The sequence below is a fragment of the Microcaecilia unicolor genome, chromosome 1, assembly GCF_901765095.1.
Source record: "Microcaecilia unicolor chromosome 1, aMicUni1.1, whole genome shotgun sequence".
Classification (NCBI taxonomy): Eukaryota; Metazoa; Chordata; class Amphibia; order Gymnophiona; family Siphonopidae; genus Microcaecilia; species Microcaecilia unicolor.
In genome coordinates, this window is record NC_044031.1 from 214,117,713 (window position 1) to 214,141,361 (window position 23,649).

The 23,649-nt window shown below is 42.3% G+C and overlaps 1 protein-coding gene across 2 annotated transcripts in view; it reads left to right on the plus strand.

Annotated features, from left to right (window-relative positions):
• Positions 1 to 23,649, plus strand: part of KIAA0895 (KIAA0895 ortholog) — an 89,778-nt gene that overhangs the window by 43,672 nt on the left and 22,457 nt on the right. For both annotated transcript variants that reach the window (XM_030204153.1, XM_030204162.1), the window contains 2 exons: positions 3,737 to 3,880; positions 18,477 to 18,609. In XM_030204153.1, coding sequence (XP_030060013.1) covers positions 3,737 to 3,880; positions 18,477 to 18,609 — 277 coding nt within the window. The remainder of the gene's footprint in view (positions 1 to 3,736; positions 3,881 to 18,476; positions 18,610 to 23,649) is intronic.

Sequence of the window (23,649 nt, forward strand, 5' to 3'; positions counted from 1 at the left end):
TACTCTCCTTTTCCATCCAGCAGCTCTCTTCTTTCTCTCCCCATCCTTCCAGTCTCCCCTCTCTCTCCCCATCCTTCCAGTAGTCTCCCCTCTTTCTTTCTGCATCCTTCCGTCCAGTGTCACCTCTTTCTCCCTACCCTTCCATCCAACGTCTTCCCTCTTTCTCTCCCCATCCTTCCATCCATTTACCCTCTCTCCTGATCCTTCCATCTAATGTCTCTCTCTCCCTCTTTCTAACCAGTGTCTCTGTATCACTCTACCCTTTTCTGTTCAGTGTCCCTTCTCTCTCCACATCCTTCCAGTCTCTCCCCTTTCTCTCTGCATCCTTCCAGTCTCTCCCCTTTCTCTCCCCATCCTTCCATCCAGAGTCTCTCTCCCCATCCATCCGTTTTCCCTCTTTCTCTCCCCATCTTTCCATCTGTTTTCCCTCTTTTCTCCCCATCCTTCCATCTGTTTTCCCTCTTTCTCCCCATCCTTCCATGTTTTCCCTCATCCTCTGCCATCCTTCCATCTGTTTCCCTCTTTCTCTGCCATCCTTCCATCTGTTTTCCCTCTTTTCTCCCCATCCTTCCATGTTTTCCCTCTTTCTCCCCATCCTTCCATGTTTTCCCTCTTTCTCTGCTATCCTTCCATGTTTTCCCTTTCTCTGCCATCCTTCCATCTGTTTTCCCTCTTTTTCTCCCCATCCTTCCATGTTTTCCCTCTTTTCTCTTTTCCTTGACGAGGCCCGCCCTGCATGCCAGCGCCAGCCCCAGCTCCCATTGCCGGCCACTGCTGCTTTTCCTGTTGAGCAGCAGGGCTGGTGCTACAAAAAGAAGAAGCGCTAACGGCGCTAAGGACGAAAAATGTTAAAAAAAGCGCGGCACCGGCAGGCACTGTCTAGGCAGCCTTGAGGCATTGACTGCTGGCTCGCAGGCTCCTCCCGTCTCCTACGTCACTACCCCTGGAGCGACGCAGGGGCAGTAACGTAAGAGACGGGAGGAGCCTGCGAGCCAGCAGCCAATGCCTCAAGGCTGCCTAGACAGTGCCTGCCGGTACCGCGCTTTTTTTTTTTTTTAAACATTTTTCATCCTTAGCGCCGTTAGCGCTTCTTCTTTTTGTAGCGCCGGCCCTGCTGCTCAACAGGAAAAGCAGCAGTGGCCGGCAATGGGAGCTGGGGCTGGCGCTGGGCGGGCCTGGGCTGAAATTGGGTGGGCCTGGGCCCAGCCAGGCCCACCCGTAGCTACGCCCCTGCCTGGGGGTCAGCTTCTTAGCTGGCTTCTGTTTCTTTTCTCTGTCCTTTCTGAGCTGGCTCTGTCTCTCTGTGCTGGCAGCTTCCAGCAGCATGGGGCTAATTGTCTCACTTCACTGCAGTTGTGGGTGTAGTCTGAGTTGCTCTAACGCTCTTTGGGTGTACTGGCTTCAAGTGCTTCACGGTGTTGCATTGGTGTGGGTTGGGCCTCTATGGGTTTCAGTGTGCTCTCTCGGTCAGTGTGCTGCTGCCTGGGTCTAGGGAGTGTGACATCATCAGGGAGGGCCTTGATAAGGAAGTGGGGTTCTTTCCTTCAGGGCCTTCGCAACGTTTGCTTCTGGCTACTTGCTTTAGGTCTAGGTTAGTTTAGTGCACTTGTGACTTGTGTGTTTGACTTCCCTGTTTTTCCCTTTTGTTACGGTGTGTAGCACTGCTGTTAGTGCAGTGCTGGAGTTTGTTGCTGGGAGCACCCTTGTTAGTAAGTGTTTAGGAAGCACCTTTTGTTGTTTGGGTATTTGGCTTTCCTGCTTGTTTCCTTGTGCTTTCCCCGCTTTTCCTCGTGACCTGTGTTTAGCTGCTGTAGCTGGGTGCTTAGGAAGCACCGGGGTGAGAACCCATGTTTAGCTGCTGCAGCTTGGTGCTTAGGAAGCACCAGGGTTAGGTCTGGCGTTTGTCTTCCCTTCCTTTTCCCTTGTGGCTTCCCTGCACTTCTGTTAGTGTAGGGCATAGGGGCACCCCTGTTAGTTTCTGTTAGGAGCACTGCTGTTAGTGGAGGGCTTAGGAGCTTTTCTGTTGGTGCTGGGCTTAGGAACACTTTTGGTCACTTTAGGAGTTAGGTGCACTTCAGTTCAGCTTGTTCTAGTCCTGGTCCCTGTGTCATCCAGTAAGTCCTGCCGGCTACTCAAACCCAGGAGCTCAACTTAGTAGCTAAGTGCAGGTGAAGCTGTGTGGACCAGTCCGGTGTGCTCCAGTCCAGTGTTCCAGTCCTGTGTCCTCCTGTCCGGGGGATTCCAGTCCAGTGTTCCAGTCCGGGGTTCCAGTCCTGTGTCCTCCAGTCCGGGGAATTCCAGTCCCGTGTTCCAGTCCGTGTGTTCCGGCTCGCTGGGCGGTGCCTGCAGTCCCTGCCGGTGTCGGTGTGCTTGCCCAGCGTTGGTTGGTGGGTTTTGCCTGCTGCTGTCGCTCCTCGTCAGCAGCCCAAGGGCTCACGTTTGCTCCAGAGCCCGGCCCTGCGGGCTCTGAACCTGAGAACCTGACACTCACTTATCTTCATGTTTATTTATGCATTCCAACAAATGAAGCAAATTGGTAAGCAAGACTTTCCTTGGCTGAAACCATACTGCCTCTGTATTTTTAAACCATGTTTATTTATGTGTTCTGTAATTTTATTCTTTATAATAGTTTCCACTATTTTATCCTAAATAGGAGGTGGTAAGGGCTCCAGCATTAAATGGCTGCGCTGCAATTTTTTAATTACCGCATTGCCATTTTCTGCCTACTGTGGAAAAACCCCCACTTCTACCGGCGGCAGTAAAAGGTGGCCTTGGTGCACGGCAATCCCATACGCCAATGCCACTGTGGGCCACCGTTTGGTAAAAGGGCCCCTTAGACCAATGTTTCCTGAGTCCACAATGAATATACATGAAAGAGATTTGGCATAAAATGGAAGCAGTGTAAGCAAATAAATCCCATGCTTATTCATTGTGGATATCCTCAAACCCTGACTGGCAAGGGTGTACTCCAGGACCGACTTTGGAAACAATGCCTTAGACTGTAGAAGAATCAAATATCAGTCCCTGTAAAATTGTGATAGTATCAGTTGACCACATCTAACACACCACCTAACAGGTATTAACATACTGTCACCAGTATTAAACATGACTCCCCCGAACCAGCTGATCCCCAGAGTACCAACTAATAGAATTCCAAAACAAGGCAGGACAATAGCCCATCAAAACCACTTAATACAGGTACTCTTACCTCTAAATTGCTCACCCCTGTTGCTCGCTGCAAGGAACATGACTTGCTCCTTGAGTGTGCACCGCCATGGTGCAGTCGCCGCTAGCATGCTTTATTTTAGCTCTTATGTTCTGCAGTCATGTGACCAGCGTCCATTCTCCAATAGGACAGCGTTATTGAAGTGTCATCAGTACCTAAGAACACACATACAAAGAGGTTATCAAGTAAATAATAAACAAAATCAAATGGTCGCTGTTAGTGTGCTTTCTTTTAAAGTCGTGCTGCAGTCATGTGACCAGCTGTTAGATCTGACTGCCTCCATTCCCGAATAGGACAAACTGCTAGAGTGGCTATTCTGAAAACATCTGCAAAATATAGTATTAAAAATCATCAAAACTCTGGTTAATGAAATTTTCTGTGTATATACCCTTTGATCGCGCATAAAATTCAGTGATGAATAAAGTGGATTCTGTCCCTGTAGAGAGAGCTTTTAACTCTCCTCTGAGTGCTAATGCTGTGGCCTTGCTTATATCTTTTTCTGTTTTATAGGCTATCAACATAATGGTGCTGACTTTGGAGAAATATGGAAGTTATGAAAAGTTTGAACATATCACTGGAGGAAACCTTCTTTCCAAAAGTCGCATCTGGCAACAGGTCAAAAAATACATGGAGAAAGAGCGTTGCCTTGGGGAGGTAAGAACTACTCTGGAATTAGCAGACTGGCAACTGATTTTTTTTTTTTTTGTTTTGTTACATTTGTACCCCGCACTTTTTCCCACTCATGGCAGACTCAATGCGGCAGGCAATGGAGCGTTAAGTGACTTGCTCAGAGTCACAAGGAGCTGCCTGTGCCGGGAATTGAACTCAGTTCCTCAGTTCCCCAGGACCAAAGTCCATCACCCTAACCACTAGGCCACTCCTCCACTGAAGAAGCAGATACATGCAAACTCTCTCTTGTCTGGCCAGAAAACAAATATTTTATCTTTGTACATATTTTTTCCTAAATTTGTAACACTAAGACACCAAGTCATTGAGAAAGCAAGACACTTGTGCCTATTTAGGATGTTCATTTTGTAACGTCTGCATCTACATATAGCAGTCATTGGGGAATTCTGTGCAACTGCGCAATGCAGAATTCTGCAAAGGCATGGTGTTCAGTGTCATTCCTTGATTATTATTCTCTCCCCCCTCCCCCACCCTAGAGATTGCACAGCAGCAAGAAGAGAAGGAAGCACATCAGGCTGTGTCCTACTCTGCCGTTGAAGATTTGACTGTTTGAACCATATGGTCATTTGTAGAGCCCCACAGTTCAAATGAACAGTCAGTCCTAGGATGGCAGAGGAGGAGCCTGATGTGCAAAAATTTACTGTCACCTTTCCTCTTGCCTCATAATTGAGACAGGGAGGGAAATCAAAGAACATGCTGAGGTAGGTACTCTGTGTGAAAGTGGATGGGGGGAGTTGCTGGAGCAGATTAGGGTGTCACAGAGGGCAGAAAGTGTCATCAGAAAGTGGGGGTGTGAGGGGCACAGCTAGCCGGGGAGTGTGCTATGAGTGTGATGGATGGCAGAGCCCAAGGTTTTGGGGTGTGCCATGGGATGGGGGCAGAGTTGCATGGGGTTCTAAGTAGGGAGGGGGGGGGGTTAGGGTTACCATATGGCTCCAGAAAAAGGAGGACGGATTGAGCCAGCCGGGTTTTACTTCCATTGCTTTCCATTGAAAGCAATGGAAGTAAAACCCGGCTGACTCAATTACTTCCATTGAAAGCAAAGGAAGTAAAACCCGGCTGGCTCAATCCGTCCTCCTTTTTCTGGAGCCATATGGTAACCCTAGGGGGGGTCAGAGCTAGATTTGCATGGCGCTATGGCGGCAGGGGAGAAACATAACCCAGGAGTATGTGCTGGAGGAGAGAATGATTGAGAGGTGGGGGTATGTGCTTGAGGAAGGAGGGAGAAATTGCGGAGGCAATGTGCAATGGGGGGAGAAAGATGGAGAGTAGGTTTGGTGCATGGGGAAGTGAGGAGGATGAGAGGTGAGGGTTTGCAAAGGAGCCAGCTGGCTGGGTGCATTGGGTCCTGAGCACCCCCAATATTAATCAAGATCCTTCATTGTTTCCATGAAGAGGTAATTTGTATTGTGTTTATCGCCCCCAATCATTTTTAAGTGTTAGCACCTTTGTGGGAGAAGGAATCAAAAAGGAAAGTTGGAGGTATGTATATTGCAAAGGAGCCCTTGGGGCAGATAGAATTAGGGGTCTTGCTGGAAGTTGGAGAGAAAACTGGGGAGAGTGGAGCCCGAGGAAGGAAAAGGTTGGGGGAGGAATTTCAGGCCTGAGAAAGAAGTTGGACCTTATAATAGGAAATTTTGCACAAAAATTACAAATAAATTATGTAGAATTTTGCACAATTTCAAACTTTTTGCTCAGTTTCATTACTTTTTGTGCTGAATTCCCCCAGGAGTAATATATTTCCTGTAGCTAGGGATGTAGGAGGTTCTGAAGCATTCACCAAGGTTTCTGTTGTCTAATTTGTTGTAGGTCTTTGTATAATCGTAACTATTGTATTTATGGGTTTTGTTTTGTTTTTTTTACTACTGTTGTAATCTATTTTGGGGCACCTAAGTATAATTAAGTGGAATATTAAATCCGAGCAAGCAAATAAATCATACAGGGATAAAAATAGTTCTCGGTAGCCTCTCTATAAAAATTGTTTAAAATCACTTTTGCATTTTGGCTGTGTTGGTTTAAAGTTCACCTGTTTGTTAAAACCTCTTGCAGCCACAAAGAGGGGTTGAGACCCATGAGGAGACATGGACCTCCCTATAATTCTGGGTTATCTGCACTATTACCATATAATGGGTTACAATAACAGCAGACTAGATATTATCTGGGATTACATTAATTTGACGAATATGTATCGGAATCATTGTCAACCTAATTTAACATGATTTCAAAACAAATCTACGAAATAGAGTTTTTAACTGTTTTCTGAAATCTAACCCCTGTTTACAAAGCCGCATTTACAAAGTGAATGGGCTGTGTCAGCTTTACTGTGCGGCAGCCACTAGCGCAGCTTTGTAAACAGGAGGGGTAAATAATTAAGAGAAACCTGAATAAGTTCAGCAAATTCTATTCTGTGCTTAGCAACTTCATACAAAGAGAGAGAATCAACTTTTTAGTCTTTTCTTATCCTTTATAGAAGGGAAACTATTAAAATAAAAAAAGTTTAGAAACAATGAATACATATATGCAGGGCAAGACCAAAATTTTATAAATAAAACAAAAAAATTTAAACTGCACCCTGGCTTCGATCGGAAGCCAATGTAAAATAATGTGTTGAAATACTGTTAACCTTTTTAAGCAAAAGGATTAATTGGACTGCCATATTTTGAATTGTTTGCAGCTTTCTCATCAGGTGTTTGGAAGAGGCAAAATAAGCAAGATTAGAATAGTCCAATTGCAACAAAATTAATGCTTGAATTAATAACCTAAACTGGTCCAAAGAGAAACATTTACGCACCCTGCAAAGTTTTCTCATTAAATTGAAAGATTGCTTAGTTACGTAATTGATTCGAGCATCAAATGATAACGTTTGGTCAATAAATATTGCCAATATCTTAATAGTAAAAGATTGTAAGTATATTGGCCAATTGAGAGTGTTGTACAGTATGGATCAGGAGAACTGTACAACACATCCTGCATTGGGACATGTTTATCCACTCCTACCCTAGCTGAGATAATATTAAACCATCTTGTGCAACTTTCTTCAAATCAGTCACCTTACTTTCTAACTCTTCCTACTTTCTTACCCATCTAAATGTTACAACTCTGCCTTCACTGTTAATTATAATGTTCTATTCCATAGCGTCCCCTCACATCAATCCAGAGACTTGTGTAGAAACATTAACGGATTGATGTCGCAGCGCGTCGAGAGGCAATCTTCGGGGCTTCGGTGTTGGCGGCCAGTGTCGTTCAGTCCCACCCTGGCTGAGGATTGCTTTGGTACATCCCACAAGTCTCTGGATTGATCTGAGGGGACACTATGGAAGGTAAAATTATGTCTTACCTGATAATTTTCTTTCCATTAGTCCCTCAGACCAATCCAGAGGCCCTCCCTGTGATGCAAACTCATGATTTCAGATACGTTCAGTGTAATCAGTTGGTTCTGTTCACGTTCTTGTTTTGGTTGAACGGTTGCTAGGTTTTGTAAATTTCATGTTCAACTTTATACTTTTACCTTTTAGTAGCGTGGAGAGTTCTCCCAGGTTATTCTGCTTTTACAGAGGCAGGAGACTGTATTTTGTTCGTTGGGTACTGCTTTGGTATCGTGTATACTGAAGTTAGGAAGGCTGCACATGCCCTCTAGAGGGAAACTTCAGAGTTCTCTCTATCTAACCTGCTAGAGGAGGGGCATATATTTGGATTTAAATTTAACACAGACTTTGGAAGACGACAATTTAGGCTTAGTGCCAATGACTTTAATAGTTTCCTTTGTATTACAACCAGATAGAGACTGGATTCTTAAACAATTTTTCCTTCATAGAGATCAGCTCTTTATGAATTACAAAATAAGAATGTTTCCAGATGTTTCTAAAGCAACCCAAAAGCGGCGTCAAGAATTTCTTTAATTACGCCCAAAGATACAACAATTGGGTGCTCTTTTCTGGTTAAACTTTCTGTGTAAATGTGTAGTAAAATTAAATTCTGTAAAATACTTGTTTTTTGATCCTAAACAATTTAATTCCTTTTTGGATTCTAAATTAGCCTTGTTACCTTCAGCACAGTTAAGACCAATTATTACATCTACTCCGTGAGATAGTTAGGAATTCCCAGAACCTCCCCTCAGTCTTCAGTTTCCTAAAGGAAAGAATTATTCTTTGTAATTCCTCAGATATTGTGTTATGCCTCCCAAATAGTGGACTATAGATGAATATTGAACCTCATCCTGGAAAGGCATCACTGCAGATTTAGGTAAGTTTAAAGTAAAACTTGAATAGTAATGAAACTCTTCCACTAAATCTAGTAAGCGCTCCAGTGATGTTTGTGGCCTGGTTTGGTAAGTAAGAGGTCATCTGCAAAGGCCAGTACACAGACCTCCTTCGGACCTATCCTGTTTCCATATATGTCTTTGTCTCCTTTGTAATTTTCTAAGGAAGGGCTCTAAATATAACAAAAATAAAAGTGGTGGTGATGCTAAATTGGAAAGGAAGTTGTTCTTTGACCAATAACAAAAACTGAGACCCTAGGAAGCAAATGTAGTGCTCGGGAAAACCAACCTTCTACACCCATATATCATAATATCTTGAACAGATATGACCAGGTTACCTTATCAGAGGCCTTTTCTGCATCTAATGCTATGAGCATTTCCAGTTGGCGAGTATACTGAGCATGAGACATAGCTAATAAAACTCACCTCACATTAGAGTGGCATCCTCTGACAAATCCCACTTGAGAATCAGTTATAAGGTACAGTAAGTGAGTTGTCAATCTATTAGCCAATATACGGGCCAACAGCTTCAAGTCTACATTTAAAAGTGATAATGAGTCTGTAAGACTCCGGATTAACCAGATCCTTACCCGGCTTCAGTATAAGAGTATTCAAGGTCCTTGGACAAATCAGGCCAGAGTATTTAAAGAATAAGAGAGCCCTCTACACACCTTTTGAGACAGTTATATTTCTATTATATCTTTCACATTACAAAGAATAGATTTTTACATTTTATTATAAACATGTGCAAAACTTACTACAAAAATGTTTTTTCATATTAAATGTAAATTACTTCACTAAAAATCTCTGGATCAGTTTGCTATACAATTGGCCTGTTATGATTCTCTAAGCTGAATTATTCCTATATTTTTAAATACGGGCTCATTTATATATTACATACTTCATTTTCACTGGAGCTTCTTGTTGTTTCTATTATATGACTACTAAATGTGTATATTTCTGATACCTGTATTATGTTAGTCATATTACTAGGTTTCAATTTTCCATTTCCAAGTTTCTCATCAATTGTGTTTATGCTTATATTTGGTCATTTTGCTGTTAACAAAATTGTAAGTTAAACTGATTCCTGCTGTACACTGACTTGAGTGAATCTCTTCTTAAAGGTAGCTAATAAATCCCAGTCAATTAACAAACAAACAATGTATCCCAGTACACAAAGTAATTTAACCTCCTATATGCAGTATGTCATGGTAAAATAAGTGTAGTCCATACTTTATAGCTGCAATGCCCTTCAGAGCATTCACCAACCTATATATGTTGATTAGTCCATATAAACCTATTTGGCTCCTTCAAAGCAGTGACCCATTGAGAGCCCATATCAATCAAGGGGTTGAAACTAGCATTCCAGTCTCCCCTTCAGGATGAGAGATTTTGTACAGATTCTTAATATACTGCCCAATGCCCCCCACCCAAAAAAATGTTGTGGTGGTTTACAAATCAAATAAATATAGCTATGAGATTGAGAAAAGGAATATAATAAGATAGTGAGGTCAGAAGGGTGTGATGAGATAGCTGAATCCACTTTCTTCTAACAGCTAGTAGTGGCAAAGGGAACTACAGAAGAGAGAAGAACTATTTGATTATAGGAAACGTTCATTGGAAGAGCAATTTTGAGTAGGTTTTTGAACTTGGTATGAGAAGGTTCCTGCCTGACCGCCTCTGGTAATGAGTTCCATAGTTTAGGTCCGAGATGACAAAAGGCAGTGTTGTATGAAAGATCTAAATGTAGATTAGAAAGGGAGAGGGGTGGTAAAAGTAAATGGTCTTGTGACGATTGCAGTGTGCACGTAGGTGTGTAAGGTACTAAGAGGTTGGCGAGATAATGTGGTGCCGAGTACTGGCAACCTTTCTAGACCCAGGTTCGAATCTTAAATTTAATCCAGCTAGAAACTGGTAACCAGTGTTCTGGTTTTAGAAGGGGAGCAACATGGTTAAAGTGGTGGTGGTGTGGAGTAATTTGACAGTTGTAAATTAGACCAGTTGCAGATGTTTTAAGCCACAGAGAGGGAGTCCAGCATATAGTGAAATTCAGTAATCCAGATGTGTTATTACTAAGCTAAGGAGAAGTGATCAGATGAGAAAGGGGGGCTAGAAGTGATTTGACTTCCCAAATACAATGGAAGACAAAAAAGGACAAATGGAAGTACTGAGTCTATTTGAGATTTGAACCCCAGTTTGGCATTCAAGGTAATGCCAAGAATTCTGACTGTATTTTTGTATGGGAGTAGTTGATTGAATCATGGGTGGAGAGGGTATGCTGAGATTAGGAAAGTGAATGGCTTCACATTTTACGGTGTTAAGGAAGAGCAGGTTATCTTTAATCCAGATGGAAACAAGTTGAAAGCAGTTGTTGAGAGGGGCAATAGAGAAAGAGGGTGGAAGTAGGGAATAGAGCATATGAATATCATTGGCATAATAGAAGGGGACACAACCATGGGATTCAATAAGAATATGTAGGGGCTTCAGGAAAATATTGAATAGTATTGAGGCAAGAATGGATGCTTGTGGTATGCCAAGGTCACTGTATAAATGGTGAAAGAGTTTGGTTGTGTACAATTTGAAACGTATGCTCTGAAAGATATGATTGGAACCAGGCAAGCACACATCTTGAGATGCTAGTGGACTGTAAACGTTGAAGGAGGGTGTGCTCGTTTAAGGGAAACACAGAAGGAGAGGTCTGGAGAGACTACCTTAACTGAAGAGTGTTGCTCCAGAGCAACTCTAATGGCATTATAGAATGAAATAAGAAGGGGTGCAGTGCTATGTCCTCTCCTGAACTCCATTTGAGGGTGTGAACTATGAAAGTTGTAAGAGGTCTGACTTTTCCAGAATTTTGGAGAAGAAAGGGGGGGTTGAAACTAGGGCAGAAGCTAGCAGGGTCCTGGAGGTCTAAGTGAAGGATTTTCAAACGTTTTTCCAAACAGCTGTACATAGGCCTGAAATAAGGCTCAGTCTGAAGAATTGGGAAATTCAAAGGTAGAACGTGGGTAGAAAACTGCTTAATCAAATGTGCTGGCTAAGGGGCCAGTGCAGAGAATGAAGTATTCATGTCATGAATGGCTTCCAGCATGGCAGAGAGAGACAGTGGGTTGAAGGTGGACCATACACTGCAAGGATGGAACAAACTTTGGGCTGGGAGACAATGGTGTAGAGTATGACTGGATGTGAAGCATGATGTCCAGTGGGGGAGGGAGAGAACTTTCTCTTGCCATGCTACCAAAGAGTTCATTCAGTTCCATGGTTTACTGATGAGCTGAATGAAAGCAAAATGTACGTAGATTAGAGAGAATTTGAAGAAAATACCCAGATAGTTTCACAATGGATGATTACAATTGTCTCTTAATAAAACACAGAATTGAACATGATTAACAAAGAAAGTTTTTTTTTAATTCAAGAAACTTATTCTAACTGGAAATGTTGTTTGAAACAGTTCAAATATTTTTATCTATTAACAATCATCATAAAGTAGAAATTGTCTATGATCAATGTGCTGTTACATTTCAAAATAAAGTTTTTAGACTTGTGACAACATTTGAAACTGTACCATATGTCCAATAATTGATGTTGAGTTATTAGGATAAAGAAAGTTCTATAAAGTATTAAATCCATTAAACAACTCATGTTGTCCCTTAAAACCCACGTTCTACATCAGAATTTAAGGCATTCGGTGAAGGGATTGCAAATTCAATGTCCATGTTGATAAATCAATGGCAGAAGGTGGTGTTCCAAAGGATTTGAAAAAAGCCTCAGTACATCCATTACTGAAGAAATCAACTTTAGATTCTAAAGTCCTTGAAAATTATTGACCTATTTCTTCCTTATCTTTTTTAGCTAAAGTTTTAGAACATTTGGTTTTACAGCAACTGATGGAATTTATGGAAGCTCAAAATATTCTTGATTCTGTTCCATTTGGATTTAGTTCACATCTGTATTGATTTCTCTGTTAGATAGAATCAGACTGGGCTTAGATAAAAATAATCAATGTTTTTTGGTCTCATTAGATGTTGCCGCTTCTTTTGACATGATTGATCATGTTACTTTAATAAACCGATTAAGCTCATGGTATATCAGGGACAGTCTTAGCCTGGATTCAGTCATACCTTTTTGGTTGTGTATTTCAAGTTTGTTGTAATGATTTGTGTTCATCATGGGTCCCAATTACTTCTAAAGTATTCCAAGGGTCATCTCTCTGAGCCATATTACATTTCTACTTATAACCAATTTGTAAAGTATTGACAATGTTAGATGTACAATACTGGACATATGCAGATGATTTTCAGTTGTCAATTAGTAATTTGTGGTCACTTATTTTGTACTTTTTGAGGGTCTATCTGTTTTAATTGTCAAGGAAATGCCAAGAAAGAATACTGAAGCAATTAATTACAGCCAATTATAGCTCTCTAAAGACGGAGGGGGCCCCAAAAAGGAAATCATAGAAGCCCTCAAGGAAAAAAAAATATATAAAAGAGAACTACTTGCCACAACACATCCACAGTAAACACAGTACTGAGCATATAAAGGTCTGTCATTAATCATTACTGGAAACTTCAGTTCCTGTCCTCAAGGAAATACAAAAGAAAATAACAAGATATATTTCTCTTTGCTCTTCCTTGCTGATCTCTCCAAAGTCCACTAAATCGATACAGTCCATGGATAGATTCCTTTCTTGTTAGTCTCCATGCACACCAGTGTCATAGCCCAAGGACTTACCATAGATTTTAATCAAAGGTGAATAGGCCTCCATGGAATTCATAAGTGCTTCATTCAAATACTTCTTGAAGAGATCCAAAGAGAGCAAGGTTCTACTATAAGGAAAATTAATTCAAAATTCTCCAGTCACCTATATACTATGCTCTTATGCTAAATCAAACTGGCATATACCGTTCCCATCTGATCTATATGTCAGACTAAGTCCAGAATTATTTTATATTCTGATTTTTTGAGTGCTTATAAATATGATTATATTGGAAGACAAAGTTAACCAAAAAGGAATCTGATGGCTTTAAAGAGACCAATACAGTCAAAAATGAGTCCTATATAACTCTAGAGAATTTCACCAAATTTCCTGCAGTAGGATACCAAGGAAGCAGTTGAAATCACTGGAGGAGAGTCTAAAATGTTTATCCCATTCGCTACTCTTATACAATTCTCAGCTCCAAAGCATCATTAGCAATTCTCATCCTGTGCTCCTGCCAAGGCTGCTGAGAATCTTGGCAGGCACTTCTTGGGGCTTCTCCAGCTTCTGTGCATTAGTGAATTGAGTGGACACTGGGTTCTGTGTATTCATCTGGAATTAGCAATGTTTAAACTCCAGCCAGGACAGGCACCCTTTGAATCACGAGCAGCAGAGACATCAGACATTTTGAATTAATGTAATGCAAAAGGGTTCTGGGGTGATCCAGGAAACTACAGGCTCGTGAGCCTGATGCTAGTGCTGGGCAAAAAACGGCAAAATATATTATAAAGAACAAAATTACTAGCCACATAGGTAGACATGGTTTTAATGGGACAAAGTCATCATAAATTTTAAGCAAAGGAAGTCTTGTGTCACTAATATGCTGCTGCATATTTTTAAAGACATTAATAAATATGTAGATAAAGATGAGACTGTCAGATGTGTTTGAAAATTCAAGTACACAATGAGGCTCATGTTCAAAAGAGAAAAACATCTAAAATGTGGCATAAAGCAACACTGACATTTTTTTCTCACCAAAACGTCCAAATCAGTATTTTCAAAACCCATTTTCCAGACGTTTTTCTATGCAGGTTATCTGCAGTACATTCAAATCTCAAGGAGGCATGTTGGGGGCATATTAAGGATGGGATTTGGGAGTGCTTAAGACCTGGATATTTTTCAGCCATAATGGCACAAAACGTAAACAAAGACCTGTTTTAATAACGACTAAGCCACAAAAAAGTGCTCTAAATGACCAGATGACCACTGGAGGAATAAAGGAATGATCCCTCTTACTTCACCTAATGGTCACTGACCTCCCCCCCCCCCCCCCCACAAAGATGTAAAAGAAACAGTACATACCAGTCTCAGATGTTATAGCCAGTCCTATTAGAGCAGCAAGCAGGTCCCTGGAGTAGCCTAGTGGTCTATGCAGTACACTATGGAGAAGGGGACCTAGACCCTTAATCCACTCTGTTACATTTGTGGTGGAGTGTGAGCCCTCCAAAACCCACCAAAAACCTACTTTAGCCACATATATGTGACATCTGCAGCCATAAGGGCTATTGTAGTGGTGTATAGTTAGGTTTTTGGTGAGTTTTGGAGGGCTTTTGGTGGGTTTTGGAGGGCTGACTATACAATATAAGGTAGCAACAGTGAAATGTGTACCTGGAAGCTTTTAGGTGAAGTCCACTGCGGTTCCCCCTAGGGTGCCCCACTGCTGTGCTAGAATGTGTGGCCAGTCTACTAAGAATGCTGGCTCCTACATCCCAGTGGCTTGATTTTGTGTTTTTTCACTTGGACATATTTTTTTTTTAAATGAACCAAAAAGATAAACGTACAGAGCACAAAAACATCTAGCAAGTGGTCATTTTAGAAAAAAAAAAAAGATGTTTTGCTGTTTTGTAAATAGTTATATTTGTATTCCAATTCTGGACATTTTGAGCAAAATGTCCGAGATTGGACTTAGACGTCATATTGAAAATTCCCTCTATGTTAAGTGAGCCGGTGGTGGGAGGCGGGGCTGGTGGTTGGGAGGCGGGGATAGTGCTGGGCAGACCTATACGGTCTGTGCCAGAGCCGGTGGTGGGAGGCGGGGCTGGTGGTTGGGAGGTGGGGATATTGCTGGGCAGACTTATATGGTCTGTGCCCTGAAGAGGACAGGTACAAATCAAGGTAGGGTATACACAAAAAGTAGCACATATGAGTTTATCTTGTTGGGCAGACTGGATGAACCATGCAGGTCTTTTCTGCCGTCATCTACTATGTTACCTTGTGAAATACTCTTGAGGCAATTTAAAAGCTCTGAGCTAGGAAACATGTCCTGTTTTAGGCTGGGAACTGGTTAAAAGATAGAAAACAGAGAGCAGGGTTAAATGGCCAGTGGAGGAAGGTGAATAGTGGAGTATCCCAGGGATCAGTTCTAGGACTTATGCCATATAACACATTTATAAATGATCTAGGATAGTGGTTCCCTGGAGGCACCCCAGCCAGTCAGGTTTTCAAGATATTCACAGTGAATATTCATGAGAGAGATTTGCATGCAGTGGAGGCAGTGCATACAAATCTCTCTTATGAATATTTATTGTGGGTATCCTGACAACCTGACTAGCTGGGATACCTCCAGGACCAGGTTTGGGAACCACTGATCTAGGAATTGGAAAAATGAGTGAGGTTATTAAGGGGGTCTTTTACTAAGGTGCACTAGTATTTTAAGCTTGCACTAGAAATCAGCTGGCTCTCAATGCTGAGATACCCATTATATTCCTATCAGCGGCTGGAAGCACCCCAATGACTTTCAGGTTACTGCAGAAGCGTCAGGAAGAGGGAAGTGGCTCAGCAGGGAATTTCTTTGGCTGTGGAGCTATTTAATGGGTGCAGTGCAGGTTTGAAGGGGGCCCGAGCCCAAAATGGGAGGGGGCCCAGACCCCTCCCCCCCCCCCCCCCCCCCCCCCCCCCCCCCCCCCCGTGGCTATGCCACTTTTCCAACTATCTCAGTAATGTTAATGGCAGTTTCAAAATGAAATTACATGCTTTCTTCTGTTCCTCTGACCCTCACCCAGCCCCAGCCTTTTGTTTTTAACCTGCATGTGGAACATGTATTTTGAACACTTCTGTCTCCCCATTTGACGTTTACCTAGTATCTGACTGATTTTTTATTTGTTTCTTTTCATTCTCTTCTCCATGTCACCCCTATCCTTCACCCGCTCTCCCTCTCTTATATGTACCCCTCCGCCTTCACCCTGTTGTATTCCCCTCACCTGATTGCTTCAATGGGTCCTTGCTTCCCTGCCTCGGGGTTTCTGCTTCCCTGCCGTGAGTGGTCCCCAGAATCTCCAGGTGAAGTTCTCCGGTGGGATCCCTGCTTCTCTGCCGCGATTGCGTACACCATGAGGTTGAGCCATCCTGCACCGGAAGTTGAGGTTGGTCTTGTGGTATTAAATCTTACGCGACAATACCGCAGAAATAATCTCAGTGGTGCTGCGCAGCTCAAGCTCTCGGTTAGACCACTCGCAGCAGAGAAGCAGATCCCATCAGTGGACTTCACTCAGAGCTTCTGCAGGCCAAGAAAATGAGGTTGGCAGGCCGAGTTCTTGCCCGCGGGTTGGACAAGCCTGGTCTAGTGGATTCTAATTTAGTCTTAGTTGGGCCTGGAAGTATAAATCGGTGATCAGAATCTGGGCTGAAACATGAGGTGTAGTCAAACATGCTATATACCATGGAAGGCCTAGATGGAGTACTTTAAATGTCAAAATAAGAATTTTAAAATTAATCGTGTGTTAAACAGGAAGCTGATGATATTGTTGAATTAGAAGAAGTGGATATGAGGAGAGGCTAAAGAGGTTAGGGCGCTTCAGCTTGGAAAAGAGACTCCAAGGTTATAATAAAGGTCTATGAAATCCTGAGTGACGTGGAATAGGTAAACACAAATCCAGTTGTGCACTCTTTCAATGACTAGGGGATGTGCCATGAAATTACTAAGCAGTAAATTTAAAAGGAACTGAAGAAATATTTTTTACTCGGTGCTTAGTTAACTTCTGAAACTTGTTGCCAGAGGATGTGATAAAAGTGGTTAACATAGCTGAGCTTAAAGGTTTGGCAGTTTTCTGTAGAAATGTCAATATACTGTTAAATTAGACATGGAGAAAGCTACTGTTATCCCTGGGAGTAACATGGAATGTAGCTACTTTTTGGGATCCTGCTGGTCACTTGTAACCTGGATGGTAACTGTTGGAAAGAGGTTTTATTTATTTATTTTAGTGCATTTATATCCCACATTTTCCCACAAGTGCAGGCACAATGGACCTTTGATGTTACCTAGTATGACAATTCTTATGTTCTTATAAAAGGTGAACAAAGTTCTTTACTGAGGTTTCCAGCATTAGAGCTGACAGTGCAGTTTCAGGAGGAAAACTCCTGTGATTCCCCTTAAAGCAGGTTAAACTAAACCTCCAATAGATTGATAGAGACCATCTGGCCACCATTTTGGATGGAGCTCCACCTGGGTTAGTTTTACATTGGCATCAATAGGATTTTTATCTTGGAGCTTTTTCTGCTGTTTTATTTCAAAAATTTTCTATAGCACCAATCCAAAGAATTTTCTCTCACTAGGTATTCATAGCAAAATCATACACATCAAAAACAGCATAAAACCTTTCAGCCCTACCCAACAAAATAGATAGCCCTAAGTCATCAAGGGAGAGAAGGTAGATCACTTGAGGCAGTCATTTTCTTTTTTTTGGGGGGGGGGGGGGCAGAATATAAAGAACAAAGAAAACAAATATTAAATAGCGGTGCCTTTTTCTGTTTTTGTAAAATATTAGATTGTCAATACCAATACTAGATAGGCTATCTATCCAACTGGCTTGGCAGCATCAGAGTGCACTAGAATGCTCTGGGATATCTTATACTGAATATTTTAGCTAAGAAGTGTGTTTCCAAAGTGTATCCGGCCTGTATGCTGACCAAAGAGCATGAGTCCTGGGAAATGGCAAAGTAGATGCCAAGGGCAAGCAGCCTGTTACCTTAGATGGCATCAGCTAAGCTACTGAGCACTTTGTGAAGATATGATGCCTGCAATACTCCCTATTGTATTTCGTGCCAAGTCTGCAAACTTGAAAAGTCTTTTGTTTTTAAGCACAAAAAAGATTGCAGCTGGGTCAGTAACCTGGGAACAGTACAACTAATTGAGAAATGTGGCTTAAAATGTACTTGGTTTCTCACAGGCCCCAAGCCAGCAGACTTTCATTTGTGTGTTGTCATGAATATATTAATCTTGGTCTAAAAAGGAAGAGGAAGGGTAGAATAGATGCTGTATTTTTTTGTGTGAGAAAATGTATGGCTTAGGCCAGCTAAATAGCTGCTTCAGTAGAAGCCATGTTGCTGGGCCTTTCTGGCACATGCTTTCCAAGCAAAAGTGGCCCAGTATCTATTTCTATGAGGAAAGCAAAAACCATGGGAGTGGATGGTTCCCAGGGACTGTGATTGTTAATAGGTCTGAGAAATCAAAGCATTTTCGTTCCAGGACTTACGGAAAGAAAGAATTAGAATAAAACATAAACTTACCTTATATGTGTGTGAACATTTTTTTTCTATCTAAATTACTCTAGATTGTAGTTAATCTAACGGAGGACCTGCTTTCTCGAGCCTCGATGACTATAGTAAATGGCCGTCCGACTCTAACTATCAACATCTCCACAGCTCGTGAACAGTGGTTGGAAGGGATGCTGAGACATGAGATAGGTACTGTACTGATTAAACAAAATGTGCAGCTAGAAACACCTACCTGTAGATGAATAAGCAAATGCAAAACATTTTTTGAGAACTGATAAGTGCCAGCACTGTGCAGTATCAGCAGTCATGATGCCCCATTCTGAAGTCTGCTCATACACTGGCACCGTTTACTACTACTACTAATCATTTCTATAGCACTACTAGATGTACACAGTATACAGGTACTTTCCCTGTCCATAGAGGGCTCACAATCTAAATTTTTATACCTGGGGCAATGGAGGGTTAAGTGACTTGCGCAAGGTCACAAGGAGCTGCAGTGGGAATTGAACCCAGATTGCCAGGATCAAAGTCTGCTACACTAACCATAAGGCTACTCCATTTACTCTGAAAGTAATTATCTCTACTTTATTATTTCTCCAGATCAGTCCCAATGAGTGGGTATTTGACTTCCTACCAGCATATGGGGATTCTGAGAACTACTGAGTGACGTCTTCTATAAGGTCCTGTGCAATCCTGAGCCAGCCAGTATTTCTCAGTCTCCCAGCAGATGGTAGGTGAGTACCTCTGCAGCCCTGTTCTGATTAAGCCTTGCTTGAGTGTGCTGTTTTTGGCCCCATGGTTTAAAAATAAACAAACAGACAAACCTAAAACATGAGAGATTTGGCTCCAAGAAAAAAAAAATCAATGCATGTCTTAGGGGCTTAACTAGTCTTGGTCTCTGTTCCCCAGGGATGTACACTCTGAAGTTTTGGTTCCTTTCCCCCCCCCCCCCCCCCCCAAACTCTCTGTTCAGAGTTGTGCTTGTGCCTTGGCCCCCTCACCCCCTCTGTGCTGGGAAAGGCGGGGTCCTTGAGTGCCTCCCAGGACAAGAACATAACTGAGAGTCCAAAATAAAGGAACAAAGAAAAAAAAAGGAAGAAGAAAAACGATACAGATCTCTGGACAGAGTAGGCTTGGCGCCCTTGCTCACTGGTTAATGAGAACATTTTCTTTTCTCTGGAGTGCTCTGAGTTACTTTCTCCATCTGCCTCAGTTCGTAGCATGAATAGCAGTTATCTTTTATGTGCTCCTTCTCCTAGAGTAGAGGAGTAGCCTAATGTTTGGAGCTAGGGGACCTCAATTTAACTCCCACTTCAGATTAACAGTGGAGGACTAGCCTAATGCTTAGTGCAGTAATCTGAGAATCTAAGGAATCGGGTTTGATTATCACTCTGGACTACTCACTTAACTCTCCATTGCCCTGGGACCAAAACTTAGATTGTGACCCTCTAGGGCCAGACAAATGCAAATTATATATATAAACTGCCTTGGTTTTACCACAGAAAGGCGATATATCAAATCCATGATCTTTAAAAGGAAGAAAAAAAATGGTCCTACAGGCTTTATTCCAGGCTTTCATTGTATTCCCTCTTCTGGTCAGATCTTCTTTTGAAAGTCAGCGGAGCCTTCTTCAGAATTACTTCAGTTTCTCCTCAGTTACAGTGGATCTTGGCCTCTCTGATGCACTCCTGGAGGAAAAGTCCATAGTCTGCTATTGAAATAGCCGTGGGGAGACCACTGCTTGCCCTGAGATCGTTAGCATGGAATTTTGCTACTATTTGTGATTCTGCCAGGTGGTTGTTACCTGGATTGGCCACCTTTGAAAGCAAGATACTCTACTAAATGGACTATCGGTCTGACCCAGTATGGCTTTTCTTATGTTATGTTCTTTTCTTTCTCCATGGAAATTTATTTATTTAAAAGATTTATAGACCACCTAGAACTTGGTGGTTTCCAAGATGATCCTCTCTAACTCAATTAGCCCCTCCTCGCTGGATTCGTTGGCTTTTTGTCATCTTGTATTAGTTGATTTTTTTTTTCTTTCGGTTAGGGTTGTGTCCCCCGCTCCCTTTTTTGCAAAACAGTTGAGTTTTGTTCTTACGGATTCATCAGGTTAGTTCACTGTCTTCATTTTAGACCAGCATTCCTTGTCCTCCTTGTTTCTTATCCTTGGGCTTGCAAATTTTGCTGCACTGCTGTAGAGATGGCTGTCTCTTCTCCCTGCTGTGGGGGTGTTTGCTTCTCTGAAGGTGCGCTTTTTCAACCTTTCATCTGCTAGTGTTGTGGGGCCACCTCATCCCCAAGGGACCTGGCTTGCTTACTATCGCCTTGGTTTTATTGCTTCCAGGGCATCTAGAGGGTATTCCCTCAGGGGCTGTTATTGGGTGGTTATATTTGTTCTTTCACTCCTTTTACGCCTTCAGAGCATGCTTGGTGTCATCCTTAAGTCCACGTTTCATTATTGGCTGACCTTCCGTCTTACTTCCCTTTCTGGATTATGTGGTGCGATCTCCTGCTAGTACATATAATTTTCTTTTTCTGCTCTACTTTGCCCTTGGGCTATTGGCATTCAGCTGGCATCTGTGGGATGGATTTATCTTTAGTACTTGCCCCAGATTACTATTTCTAGTGGTGCAAGTGCCTTTGCCTCATGGTGGTTTTTCATTGAGTGTCTTCATTGGTAGGTTGTGGGCATTGTCTTCTATATCTTTAATCATAAGTACATAAGTACATAAGTAGTGCCATACTGGGAAAGACCAAAGGTCCATCTAGCCCAGCATCCTGTCACCGACAGTGGCCAATCCAGGTCAAGGGCACCTGGCACGCTCCCCAAACGTAAAAACATTCCAGACAAGTTATACCTAAAAATGAGGAATCTATTTTCTTCTCTGCATTGAGAGTTCCTTTGGCTAGGGTTCATGCCTGTTCTGGTGGCCAGATAGATTGAAGGCATTGTTGCTTTGGTGTGTTTATGGAATGGTAACTTATTGCAGGAGGAGTTGAAAGTGCTTTGTCTTGGGCAAAATGTTGCCCAGTTCCTGCTTGAGCTCAGCTATTTGAAGGCCAATCCTCCATTTCTTTGTGAAGTTTTTCTGGCTGGCTGTACTTCCCACTCATCGGGAATGGTCTAGAGAGATGATAAGGAAGGAGAAATTAGATCTTACCTTTAATTTTATTTCCATGAGTCTCTCCAGGAGAGACTGCTATCTGTTTCATTCCACATGAAACAGATAGCAGCATGAAATCATTATGGATAGAAATTCCATGTGTGAAGGGAAGGAGTATTCTTGTAGGGCTGTACTACTGAACAGGCGGATGAAGAAAAGTATACAGAAATTAGGAAAGCTGGCAAATTGGGCAATACTATAATAATGGGTGATTTCATTTACCCCAATATTGACTAGATAAGTACATAAGTACATAAGTAGTGCCATACTGGGAAAGACCAAAGGTCCATCTAGCCCAGCATCCTGTCACCGACAGTGGCCAATCCAGGTCAAGGGCACCTGGCACGCTCCCCAAACGTAAAAACATTCCAGACAAGTTATACCTAAAAATGCGGAATTTTTCCAAGTCCATTTAATAGCGGTCTATGGACTTGTCCTTTAGGAATCTATCTAACCCCTTTTTAAACTCCGTCAAGCTAACCGCCCGTACCACGTTCTCCGGCAACGAATTCCAGAGTCTAATTACACGTTGGGTGAAGAAAAATTTTCTCCGATTCGTTTTAAATTTACCACACTGTAGCTTCAACTCATGCCCTCTAGTCCTAGTATTTTTGGATAGCGTGAACAGTCGCTTCACATCCACCCGATCCATTCCACTCATTATTTTATACACTTCTATCATATCTCCCCTCAGCCGTCTCTTCTCCAAGCTAAAAAGCCCTAGCCTTCTCAGCCTCTCTTCATAGGAAAGTCGTCCCATCCCCACTATCATTTTCGTCGCCCTTCGCTGTACCTTTTCCAATTCTACTATATCTTTTTTGAGATACGGAGACCAGTACTGAACACAATACTCCAGGTGCGGTCGCACCATGGAGCGATACAACGGCATTATAACATCCGCACACCTGGACTCCATACCCTTCCTAATAACACCCAACATTCTATTCGCTTTCCTAGCCGCAGCAGCACACTGAGCAGAAGGTTTCAGCGTATCATCGACGACGACACCCAGATCCCTTTCTTGATCCGTAACTCCTAACGCGGAACCTTGCAAGACGTAGCTATAATTCGGGTTCCTCTTACCCACATGCATCACTTTGCACTTGTCAACATTGAACTTCATCTGCCACTTGCACGCCCAATCTCCCAGTCTCGCAAGGTCCTCCTGTAATCGTTCACATTCCTTCTGCGACTTGACGACCCTGAATAATTTTGTGTCATCGGCGAATTTAATTACCTCACTAGTTATTCCCATCTCTAGGTCATTTATAAATACATTAAAAAGCAACGGACCCAGCACAGACCCCTGCGGGACCCCACTAACTACCCTCCTCCACTGAGAATACTGTCCACGCAATCCTACTCTCTGCTTCCTATCTTTCAACCAGTTCTTAATCCATAATAATACCCTACCTCCGATTCCATGACTCTGCAATTTCTTCAGGAGTCTTTCGTGCGGCACTTTGTCAAACGCCTTCTGAAAATCCAGATATACAATATCAACCGGCTCCCCATTGTCCACATGTTTGCTTACCCCCTCAAAAAAATGCATTAGATTGGTGAGGCAAGACTTCCCTTCACTAAATCCGTGCTGACTTTGTCTCATCAGTCCATGTAGATAAATGTTACATCAGCGAGTGCCAGGGAGATAAAATTTCTATGTTACTATAATGCCTCTGTGTTGCTCCATGGTGCAACCTCACCTTGAGTATTGCATTCAGTTCTGGTCGCCGTATCTCAAAAAAAATATAGAGGAATTAGAAAAGGTTCAAAGAAGAGCGACCAAAATGACAAAGAGGATGGAACTCCTCTCATATATGGAAAGGCTAAAGAGGTTAGGGATCTTCAGCTTGGAAAAGAGATGGATGAGGGGAGATATGATTGAGGTTTACAAAATCCTGAGTGGTGTAGAACAAGTAGAAGTAAATTGATTTTTTACTTGTTCCAAAAATTATGAAGACTAGGGGAAACTCAATGAACTTACATGGAAATAATTTTAAAACAAATTAGGAGGAAATATTTTTTCACTGAACAAATAGTTAAGCTCTGGAACTCTTTGCTG